General features: G+C 47.8%; 1 protein-coding gene across 1 annotated transcript; it reads left to right on the forward strand.

Moving 5' to 3' along the window:
* The first annotated feature begins 356 nt into the window (after nucleotides 1-356).
* On the forward strand, nucleotides 357-2,817 carry SIGLEC7 (sialic acid binding Ig like lectin 7). The gene is given in 5 exon segments (XM_037515561.2): nucleotides 357-462; nucleotides 822-1,211; nucleotides 1,410-1,679; nucleotides 1,872-1,919; nucleotides 2,371-2,817. Coding segments are annotated over 5 exon segments (1,116 nt in total). The 3' UTR covers nucleotides 2,673-2,817.
* The last annotated feature ends 8,744 nt before the right edge of the window (nucleotides 2,818-11,561 follow it).

The raw sequence follows: 11,561 nt of genomic DNA on the forward strand, positions 1-11,561 counted from the left end.
TTGTCTTTTCCCCATTGCTTGCAATTTCCCCTTGTCTGGCAGGGCTGTCTGCAGGTAAGAAGCCTCCTGCATCTCAAGGAAGAGGGTGTGAAGCAAGCTGGTCCCTCCTGCAGACCCCGTCCCCCTTCCTGAGAGAAGAAAAAACGAGCTGGGGCTCCCCTGTCTCTGCTGACCCCGTCCCCCTCGCTTTGCACACCCTCGCCCATCCCCCCTTTTCCCTTTGTATAAAAACCCTGCGTCCTGCCCAGGAGCAGGACGGCTGTCTCTCAGACATGAGGCTGCTGCCTCCTCCTCTGTCCACAAATTTAACCACTTCCCTTTCCTCAAACTCCGTTTCCTTTTACTGGCTGAGGGAAATGGAGGCCGGAGTTCGCTCACAGAAGGAGCAGATGCCCCCCAAGGCCGGGTCATTTATCACCACCTCCTCCCTCCTCCGCACCCCACCATCTCTAACGCCTGCAGGTGCCCCCCTTCTGCCCACACCAGGGGGTGGCCCCTGGGGACCCCTACAGGGCCTGTGTCCCGCTGTGCAGGGAGCTGAGAGCTGCAGGCGGGTCCTCCTGCCCCACCAGCCCTCCGTGACATGGGAGGAGAAGTGTCTACGCAGGCCTGGCCTGGCGCACAGTGTGGGAAGCTCCTCCCTGTGGTCAGCTCATTTTGACCGCCCCATCTTGTGTCCATCGGGGCTTCCTCAGCCTGTGCCCCCAGATCCGCCACTCCCCGCGATGCTGCCACCGCTGCTGCTGCCCCTGCTGTGGGCAGGTGAGTGGAGGAGGGGAGGGCCCCGGGTGGGGGCTGCACTGACCCTCATCTCCCCACAGGGGCCCTGGCTCAGGATCAGAGATTCTGGTTGCGCCTGCAGGAGCGGGTGACGGTGCAGGAGGGCCAGTGCGTCCTCGTGCCCTGCGAAGTCTCCTACCCCAAGGAAGGTTACACTGAGCACAGCCCAGCCTATGGCTACTGATTCAGGGCCAAAGGAGGGCCTCAGGGTACACAGCATGTTCCAGTGGCCACAAACAACCCAAGTCATGAGGTGCAGAAGGAGACCCGGGGTCGCTTCCACCTGCTGGGGGACCCCCGGAACTACAGCTGTTCCCTGGACATCAGAGATGCACGGAGAGAGGACACGGGGACCTACTACTTCAGGGTGGAGAGAGGGGGTTCTGTGAAAATGAGTTACATGAATCAGCAGCTTTCTGTAACTGTGACAGGTAAGGGCCGGGTGCAGGAGGAACACACGGGACGGACATGAGCGTCCCGGGCGAGGCTGGGAGGGGACCCATGCCTTCATCTTGTGAGGGACCAAAGATCTGCAGGGAAAGGACCCTGGTGGGCGGAGGCGGGTGGCCTGTCACAGGCTGCCCCTGGGGACACTCAGGTCCTGCTCCAGCCTGTGTCTGTCCCCCCAGCACTGACTCACAGGCCGGACATCCACCTCCAGGGGCCTCTCCAGCCTGGCCGGCCCAGGAACATCACCTGTGCAGCGCCCTGGGCCTGTGGCAGGAGGACACCCCCTGCCTTTTCCTGGAGGGGGGTCGTCCTCAGTGCCACGAGCACCGACTCCCCGGTGCTCACCCTCAGCCCGGGGCCCGAGCACCACGGCTCCAGCCTCACCTGCCGGGTGACCTTCCCCGCAGTGAACGTGAGCACAGAGACCACCGTCCGGCTCAGCGTGGGCTGTGAGTGTGGGGCCCGGACGCCCGGCCTGACGGGTCCCCAGGGCAGCAGATGTAGGAAGGGAAGACACGGGGTCTGGGGTCTGGGCCCCGCAGATCCTGCCGGGAGGAGGGAAAGAGGCCCCTGGCTGTATCCTCCATGTCTCATGCTCCTGGGGGAAGGCCAGCTGACGGAGAACAATTCTGTCTGTCCAGGTGCGCCCCAGAACCTGACCATCCAGGTGATCAGGGAAGAAGGTTCAGGTACGGAGTGAGGTTCCATTTCTGGGATGTGGGGAAGTGGGGTCTGTCCCACCCTCAAATCAGAGCTGGGGTCTGACAACACACATGGGAGACAGGTCTTTGTCAGGAGGGGGTAGCAGAGGTGGGAACCCCCATGGGCTCTTCAGCTCACACATGGGCTCCCCTGTGCTGACCCTGCTCCCTGGGGTGTCCTATGCTCTGTCCCTTGTCGGATGATGTGCTTGTCCCTAGTTCCAGGCCTACATCCTCCTCCCCAATTCGGCCCTCATGCTCCTTATGATCTGTCCTCCTCTTTAGCATTTCTCTCCTGCTATAACTTATTTTTCAAAATAATGACCATAAAATTGGCTTCAGTCAGCAGGGGCTGCAGAACACAATGCCATAGAGGGGGTGATCAAACCCCACAGGGTGACCCTGAGTGAGAGCCTGGACTTGACTTTCTCTCTCTCAGGACCTGAAGCCCTGGGCCACGGCTCCTCTCTCCGGGTACAGGAGGGCCAGTCCCTGCGCCTGGCCTGTGTGGTCCACAGCAGCCCTCCCGCCAGGATAACCTGGATATGGGGGACCCAGACCGTGAAGTCCTCTCCAAGCCGACACCCCATGGGTGTAGGAGGCGCGTGGGAGCACCCCCAGACCCTGGAGCTGGAGCAGGCCAGGGTGCACCTGGACGACTGTGGGAAACTCCTCTGCCGCGCTCAGAACCCTCTGGGCTCCCAGGAGGCCTCCCTGAGTCTCTCTGTGGAGAGTGAGTGAGCATTCCCGGGGCTTCTGCTGCCCAGAGAGGGGAGTGGCTGTCCTGATGCCTCCAAAACTCCCCACAGCACCCCAGCTTCTGGAGCTGGACCCTCCCTGTGCTTCCTATGTCCTGGGCAAAAAGGGGGGGAGGGGCCTGCCCTGCGCCAGGGGGCACCGGCCTTCAGGGACTCCGTGGGTTCTTATGGGGGTGCTACAGGGCAGAGCCTGCCAACTTAGGGGCTGGGGGACAGTGAAGTGTCCTGGATGCTAAGTTTAAAACCCAAACCCTCTTCCTTGCCCAGAAAGTGTGGGAGCTGAATGGAAAAGGGGAGTGGATGGGGCTGCCCTGGGACCCGTGTTACCAAATGCCGGCCTCAGTTTCCCTCAGCCAATAAAAGGAAACTAAGTTTGAGGAAAAGGAAAGCGGTTTTATTTGTCGACAAATGAGGAGGGAGGCAGACTCATGTCCGAAAAACCACCGTCCTGCTCTTTGGCAGCGGGCAGGGGTATTTATACAGGGGGAGATGGGTAGGCGTCCGCGAAGGGGAGGGGGAAGGGGTCCGCACAGAGACAAGTGGGCGCCAGCTCAACAGGGAGATGGATGGGTGTCAGCTCATTCATCTTAAGGGAAGGGGAAGGTGTCAAGGCACAGAGAGGGGTGATGGCCAACTTGTTTTCCTTAGGGTGAGGGGGAAGAGGGGGAAGGGTCTACAGGGAAACCGGTGGGCGCCAGCTTTTTTTTTTTTCTTCCCAAGGGGAGGGGAAGCTGCAACAAATGGGAAAGACAAGTCATCAATCCCATTAATGCTAGATAAGGGGAATTGCAAAAAATGGGGGAAAGACAAACTTGTTAACTGTATCATAATCCCCACTCTCAGTTATGACCTTCCATTTCTATGGGAAAAGGGGCGTCGTGTCATCTGGCTGCTTCCTGCTGAACAGGGTCGTCGTGGTGGGGGGTTTACTATGGAAGGCCTGCACTTACTGGTGCCATAGTTCCCGACATGATGTTAAGGTCTTGGTGCTGGTGTGGCAGTGCCAAGATATACAACACAGCGTAGTCCTAAATGTAAGAGGGATTACTTTTTCTCTTCCTCAAGATGATGACATTAAGGCTATAGCCCTCACTGGAGAGGACCGGAGAATAATATAGTTACGGAGACATAATTTTTCTCTACCCTCATCCCAATTCTGTAAAATAGTAAACCAAATCTAATTTTAACAATTTTCCCTATATTTGCATAAACTCATTGGGCAGAGTAAACAAGTAGAGTGTTGTTGGCTTTGTTGAAAATTCCACAGGCCTTAGCGTGAGCTTTTTAACATCCAGTCCATGCTGGCTTTATCAAAGTCACAGTCTCACCAATCTTCACCTGAGAATTCCTCTTCTCAAGGTTCCCAGGACTTTTTCCAGGGTTTTCCTCAGTCCTGTCCATGTCCATGGAGGCAGCTTCCTCATTTTTTATGGAGGTCTCTGGAACCCAGTAAGCAAGGTGACAGGCTCTTCTTGGCTGGCTCTTCTCAGCTCAGCACGGTTTATTCCCAGAAGAATTTCAATCAAAGCCTTTTAACAAAACATGTTTAATTTACCAGGTTAAGGAGAAATAAATAAAATTCCCTATTGAGATTATGCAAAGATAGACATTGTCCTGAGAAGTACAAATATTGCCTATAAATTTTTGGGATGAGACAAGAGAAAAGCAAATGCTTCAGTTTGTTCATAAAAAGATACAAATTGTCATTGTTTAGATCATAGCCCAGCTTAAAGACAAGGTTTCTGGAGACCCAAAAAACCAAAACATTAAAAACTAATTTTTTTTTAAAAGTCATGAAATATTATTCAAATCTTCCTCAGTGTACTTTCCATATATTAAGTCTCCATCTTCTGTTGGTAATTTTCATAAATCAAATTTTTATAGGCTTGGTAGGTCTTTTCAGTTCCAAAACATATCTATATTGTCAGTCTCTTTTTGTGAGTTTTTTTAAAGACAAAGCTCAGCAAATAAACTTTAGAAAGAACAAAAACTCGAAAATGACCATACCTAAAATCACGGCTTAAGGTAAAAGACAAGGATGTTTGCTCAATTTTGTGACACACATACACATATATATTTCAGTATAATCAGAACCATCCAATAATATTATACCAGAACATACTAGATTTTAAAAATCGCACATATTTTAGAACACTTTAATCAATTTTATATATGCTGAAAAGGTATAACTTTTTCCCTCAATGACAATTTTTATGAAGTTTTAACATTTCTAGATTGGTCCAATGTGTTTTAGCATTTTGCTATAAGGAAAATAATTTATTAAGAGTCCTAAGACGAATCAAATAATTTTACTTGATTCAAAAAAAAACTTTACCATTTCTGAAATTTGACTCCAAGAAAAGTTTTTCACAGGCTTAATAATATATACAGATTTTTATAAAACAACACTAAGGTACCCAGAGTGATAACTAGAGGTTTTTAAAAGTAGATATATTTTCACAGTGCTCAACAATGCTGACAGGACTATATTTTTCAGTTTACCAAGTCCAAGGGTAAAAGAGAACCAAGATTTCAGATTACCTAAACAGTTTTTAATTTGTCATCAAGAACTAGTAAAAGCAGTTTAAGAATATTTGAGCCTTTACTGCAGATGGAAAAGAAATTAAATTTTGGTTTTAAGTAAGTACACCACTGATAATAAATTTGAATATTCCTAAAGCAAGTCATTCTAGCACATAGCATTTTTCTAAGATACCTCTCTCAGATCTGCAAAGCTTTAACACCTTTTTTTTTTCAAGATAGCTATTTTGTTTTGACACTAAATTTTTCAGACCTTTAGCATATTTTTTACATACATATCTTAACACAATCTCGCTTTATTTGCATTTAGAGTTACAACATTTTAGTTTTTAATTTTTAGATTGTAAGACTGTTATAGAAGACTTTTGTCTTTATTTATGCCCACAGGCCCAGAGATCTTTTTCCAAAGTCCAAGCCACCAGCAATTAGGCAATAGAGCATCCATTGCCCCAGCAGAGGCACATTCATCGCACTTTAAAGCAAGCAGGGAGTACAGAAGCTGGAGACTCCCAAGAGGTCATCTGGTCATCTGGGCCACACAAGTCAGGCGCCTGGCCAGAGAAAGTCCATCAGTCACTCCCTGAAACTTTTAGTCCACTCTGAGGCCTTGTCCCAACAAAACTTCACCTAACAGGCAAGCCTCACATTTTTTACTTTAAGACATTGTTAGAGCTGTTATGCTATTATTCCTTTGTACTGGATAACTCATACATAAACACATGTTTTATTTTTTTCTGGATGATAACAATAAAGTTTTGTTTTCCTACTATAAGAAGCAAAAATACACCAAAAGCTCATCAAGCGGTCAACAAACTTTCGTTATTAAACTTAGTAAATCCTTAGTTTTATAGGAAAAATATACCACCATTTAAATAATGATAAGAAGAACAGAGATACCAACTGTAGCTCTAGTTTTTTTTAGGATACGAAGTTCAAATTGCAGAGTTATAAATGAAACAAATTTATATACCAGAGGTTTTTTTTTTTTTTCCCCCCTTGGCTAGGACAAGGGAAGGAAAAATTAATTAAGTTGCTTACCTGGGGAACAAAGGTATTTCTTTCAAGGTAAAGAAATAGTGGGCCAGTCTTTTTAGATGAGAATTTTATCAAAAAGAAGTCCAGCTATAAACAAAATCACACTTATCTCTGTTAACATAGACCAGGTCAATATTTTTTCTTTTTTTCTCTTTTTTTTTTGACCACTCCAAATTTTTTAAAACACATTTAACACAATAAAACTTTTAACTCCCAACATTATAAATCTAAGACATATGTGCTTTAATTAAACCATTACATTTTGAACTAGTTTTTGTTCACCAAAAATTTTAGATCGCGATCTCAAAATTTGGGTTCTTTTCTATTAGAATTTATATAGGCGCCATTTAAAATGATTTTTAACACAGTAACCCTCCAGAGACAAAAAAACACAAAGGCAAAGACATAGACACAGAGATCTCTTTCATTTAGAATTTTGGCCATTTGCACTAATTTTTAGAGATAGTTATTTTACCAATATTTCTGACAACACTGACAATAATTATTAATTTGCTTTTTAATATCTTTTCTAACTAACTCCTTCAGATAAGAAAACATTTCTCAAGTTATATTTGTAAGAATGCCCCTTAGGTTCTAAAGAAAGTGGGGCATAAAATTCCCTATCAGTTTTCTAAGGCCACATATTCCTTTAAATTCCTAGAAGAGATATTGGATGGGTAGACAGTTTCACCAAAACTATATCCCTTTCAATACAAAGAAAGTCTAATTCCTAAAACAATTACATTAAGTTTTCAAGTTAAGTTGATATAGCCATCTAAGTTCTGTTGTTTTTTTTTTTGTTTTTGTTTTTGTTTTTGTTTTTAATCAAGGAGGTTTCCAATAAGAGAGATGGAAGTTAAAGTCCTTACATGTTCTAATAAGCATCCCATTTTAATCATTTTAAAACCTCTAGAACCCAAGATTGGAACCATTTTTAAAGACAAGCATAGAAAACTCAAATTGCTTCACGGAGTCCTAGTTTCTGTTTGACCTCACGGATGAGGCCTGGTCCTAAGAAAGATAGAACATGGGCCATGAGATATACATGGGCCACGAGAAGGACAGCAGAAGAGGCAAATTAAGATCTTAACTTGGCAGCTTATTTGTTCTTAGATTCTTACTAGAAATTTGATAAGGAATATTATTTACAGAAACCTACTATGTAGTTTGATTAGTAAATTGATTATTTTAAGAGACTTAGATTTTCAAGGAAACCTAAAATTTTATGGTCAATAAGAAGTTTAGAAATTTTCCAACCAACTAGCAAGCTTCCTTTATAGCTAACTAGAAAGTCCAAAGTAATCTTGACAAAACCATCTGAGCCTGATCCCAGAAGTCTCAGCACGTGATCAGAAAAGCCTGAAAATTTATAGGAAGAAAACACCTCCTTAAAGTGGAGAAACACTCTCTTCAGCTTACTTTACATCCAATTATTACAGTGACTGGTAAATACTGAGTTAGGTATCTGACTAAAACATAAAAAGCAGAAAAATACCAAATTTTTAAATTATCCAAGACCTGATTCCAGATACTTGCTTGAATTCCTTACACAGGCACAAAGATCTGATTCACAAATCTATTTGCATAAAATGGGGAAAAGGTAAGGTAAGACAAGAATAGAAAAACTGAAAAAGAGGTGTCCACAAGACCAAAAACCTGGCTCACAAAATGCCAAGAGCTGGAGGCCTGGGTAGAAGGGATTAGCATAGCCATTGACACAGCTATGGAAACCAAGATCCTCAGTCTCCAATGCCTAGATTACAAAGCATAACACCCAAGCAGGTATAAAGATATGGAGATTGGGCCTATTGTAGAATTGGGCCTATTGTAGAATCTCTGGTCACTTTCAGATTCTACATAATTATCCAGAATCAGCAACTAACCCGAAGGCTCACAAGGGGCGAATCCCTCCCAAACAGAAGACAACTATATCCGTTCAATCTCTGCACAGGCTCCGGAGAGCACTCCGTCTGCCCACCTGTGCCTAAGTAGCTTCCTCTTTTCACCAACCCTCTCCCTCTGCAGGGCAGCAGCCTCCCTGCCTGCCCATGACCTGTCTCTCTGGGGCCTCTCCTCACTGACCTCCCTCAGCGGAGGTCACTCTCCTCAAAGCCACCCACCTGCAACCACGCAGGCCTCTCTCAGCAAACCTGTCCCTCCTGGGGCAGCTGTTCCTGCCCGCTTGTGTCTCCTTTACTTTCCTTGTCCCCTTTCCCTAATAAACCTGCCCTTTCAATATAACTAATGTCTCCATCTCGTGGAGAAACTGGCCTGGGAAGCTTGCTGCAGGTCCCTGAAACAGGAGCTCTGGCAACACCTTTCCCATAGTGAACCCAAAGACCCCGCACTCCAGACCCACTAACTCCAAAAACAACATCAAGTAGAAGTCCTGGTCCAAGCCCAGTTTTCTCTCTGGAACAATTACAGTCCTTCCAGCCATCTGCCAATGTCCTAGAAGAGTCAGAATAATCTTAGGTTGCCTAAAGCCAAAGCATCTGGACTGACAATGAATGTCAGGGTAAGATTTTAGCAGAGCATAGATAAAAGGAGCTCACAGGTGAGCCAGCCAATGTGGAAAAGGAGAGTATATTGCCTGGCTCTTGTGCTAAAAAAAAAATCAGTCTGTTCCCCACAATCAGTTTTTCCTGGGCTCCTGCAGGGAAACCATGATAGGGGTTGCTTCTGATGCCGGAATTGTCAGGTCTAGTATCCCAGCCAGGAACGGATCTCAGGCTGCAGGGCAGCGCTGAGTCCCAGCCACTAGACCCCCAGGGTTGGTGTCTCAAGAAGCCACAGCAGGAACTTCGCAGACGCTCAGGCAAGCAAGCGAGAAGAGGCAGTTTGTTTAGAAAAAGAAAAAGTTTATTGAGGAGGAAAAGAGCAGAAATAAAGTGGGACTCCCAGGCCAGGGAACCAGGCCTGGGAGGGGCAAGGAAGCCAAAGTGGAGTCATGTCTTAGGGAATATAGACCTTTTTTCCCTCATTATTCTAAAGCTGCCCCAGTCTCTTTGTGATTGGTCAGTTCTCGGCTGTCTCACTCAATTTGCTACTGAGTGGGATCTTCACATTCCTTATCTAACAGCTTTCTCTTTCCCCATTTGTTGCATCTTTAAATTTATGGCCCAGTCTTCTGGATGGGCATCCCTGCATTGAAGTTAAACAGCTGCCCTTCTAATGTGTCCATAAATTAAACCACTCTCCATTTCTCCAATCTCCGCCTCCCTTTACCACCTGAAGGAAACCAGGACCAGCATTAACAATGTTGTCCTTGGTCCTGGCATGTTTGTTTTCCTAATGGAATGGGTTACTTTCCCTTGCTTGTCCTTATCTCTGAAGCCTCCCTAAATTCTTCAGAGGTCCCCTCCTGCACTGTCCCTAAAACTGCCTAATAACCCTAGCTTGCCCTGTCTCACTTCTTAGACAGGTTTGTAGCTACAGGTCGACCACTCAGTTAATATTTTCCCCAAGGGGCTTTTAGATGGAACAAATATGGCACCTCTCATAAGTTTAACTAAATCCCTGGCTTCCAAAAACAAACGGGAAACTCCAAATACCAAATACCAAATAGATATCAAGTGACAAAAACCCAAATGTTTCCCAATTCCCACTCAACCGGCCTAACACACCAAAGAGCGCTCCAAATTGAGGGAGACTCATAGACTCCCTCCCAAATGAGGAGACCTGAACTCCCCCCAAGGGGACTCAGATTCCTCCCGAATGTGTGAAGGCCAAGGTCTTGGCGTGCACGCCAGGGGAACTTACACAAACGCCAGGGGACCGCGGTTTTCCATCCAGTTTCCATCTCCTCAAAGGTAAATCCAGGGTGCAGAGAAGAGCTGTGCCTCTCCCGAGGAGGACTTGGAAGTTCCCGGAGGAAAAAGAACTCCGCAGCTGCTGGGACTCTCCCTCATCCTCCTGGAGAGAGGGCGCTCCCTCTCAGCAGGAGTCAGGATGCCACCCGGGATGCCCAGGCCCCTCTCTGACAGCACAGACCAGCATAGATAGGTGAGCCCTGTGCTCTGCAGCAGGCAACAGCTCCGTCAGTTGGAAGTCAGAGTTGGGGTTGGAGAGCCGAAGTGGCATCCACCTCCTGGCTGGCTCGCCAAAATTGTTACCAAATGCCGGCCTCAGTTTCCCTCAGCCAATAAAAGGAAACTAAGTTTGAGGAAAAGGAAAGCGGTTTTATTGTCGACAAATGAGGAGGGAGGCAGACTCATGTTCCGAAAAACCACCGTCCTGCTCTTGGCAGCGGGCAGGGGTATTTATACAGGGGAGATGGGTAGGCGTCCGCGAAGGGGAGGGGGAAGGGGTCCGCACAGAGACAAGTGGGCGCCAGCTCAACAGGGAGATGGATGGGTGTCAGCTCATTCATCTTAAGGGAAGGGAAGTGTCAAGGCACAGAGAGGGGTGATGGCCAACTTTTTTCCTTAGGGTGAGGGGAAGAGGGAAGGTCTACAGGGAAACCTGTGGGCGCCAGCTTTTTTTTTTTTTCTTCCAAGGGGAGGAAGCTGCAACAAATGGAAAGACAAGTCATCAATCCCATTAATGCTAGATAAGGGAATTGCAAAAAATGGGGGAAAGACAAACTTGTTAACTGTATCACCCGGACAATGAGCGGCTGATCCTCTAGACCCATCATTCCCAGGGGGACCCCAGGACCAGTCACCCCAACTGGCCATGATGCCTGGAGCACAACAGAGCCTCGGGCTTCTCTCTCTGCCAACAGACAACCCCCCACCCCCGTCTCTCCTCCCCTCTTCAGCGAGTGTATTCCATGAGCCCAGCTTTTCTTTCTCACCCGGTCTCTGGTGAATTCCCTCACCGGGCCCCTCTGGCCTGACCCGATTCTCCCCCAGGCCCTGGAGAGAAGCGGGTGCTCCCGGGGCTGGGAGTGCAGCAGCCTGGAGCCCTGTGTCTGCTCAGGGCAGGAGTCACCCAGGCCTCTGTCTGCAGGCACAGCGGGAGCGAGGACAGGGCTTCTTGGGCCCTTGGTGGGACTGGGCGCCAAAGCCTTCATCTTGCTCGGCCTCGTCTTCCTCATGTGAGTCGGGGTCCCCCTGAAGCCCTCACAGGCAGTGGGTTGGTGTGGGGTGAGGAGGGGCACACTCCTAAGTGCCAGCCCAGGGATCAGGGTGAGTCTGACCCCTGGAGTCTCTGCCCAGAGCAGTCCCCACGCCCCTCCCACAGCTCTCCAGGCCCCTGGTGAGCAGCTGGCTGAAGGGCCTGGTCTCCCTCCACAGAGTGAAGAGAATCAGAAGAAAAGCACAGAAGGAGGCAGCAGGGAGCAGGCCAGGCC

This window comes from Talpa occidentalis, unplaced genomic scaffold, assembly GCF_014898055.3.
Source record: "Talpa occidentalis isolate TD23 unplaced genomic scaffold, MPIMG_talOcc4v2.1 talOcc4.17, whole genome shotgun sequence".
NCBI classification, from domain to species: Eukaryota; Metazoa; Chordata; class Mammalia; order Eulipotyphla; family Talpidae; genus Talpa; species Talpa occidentalis.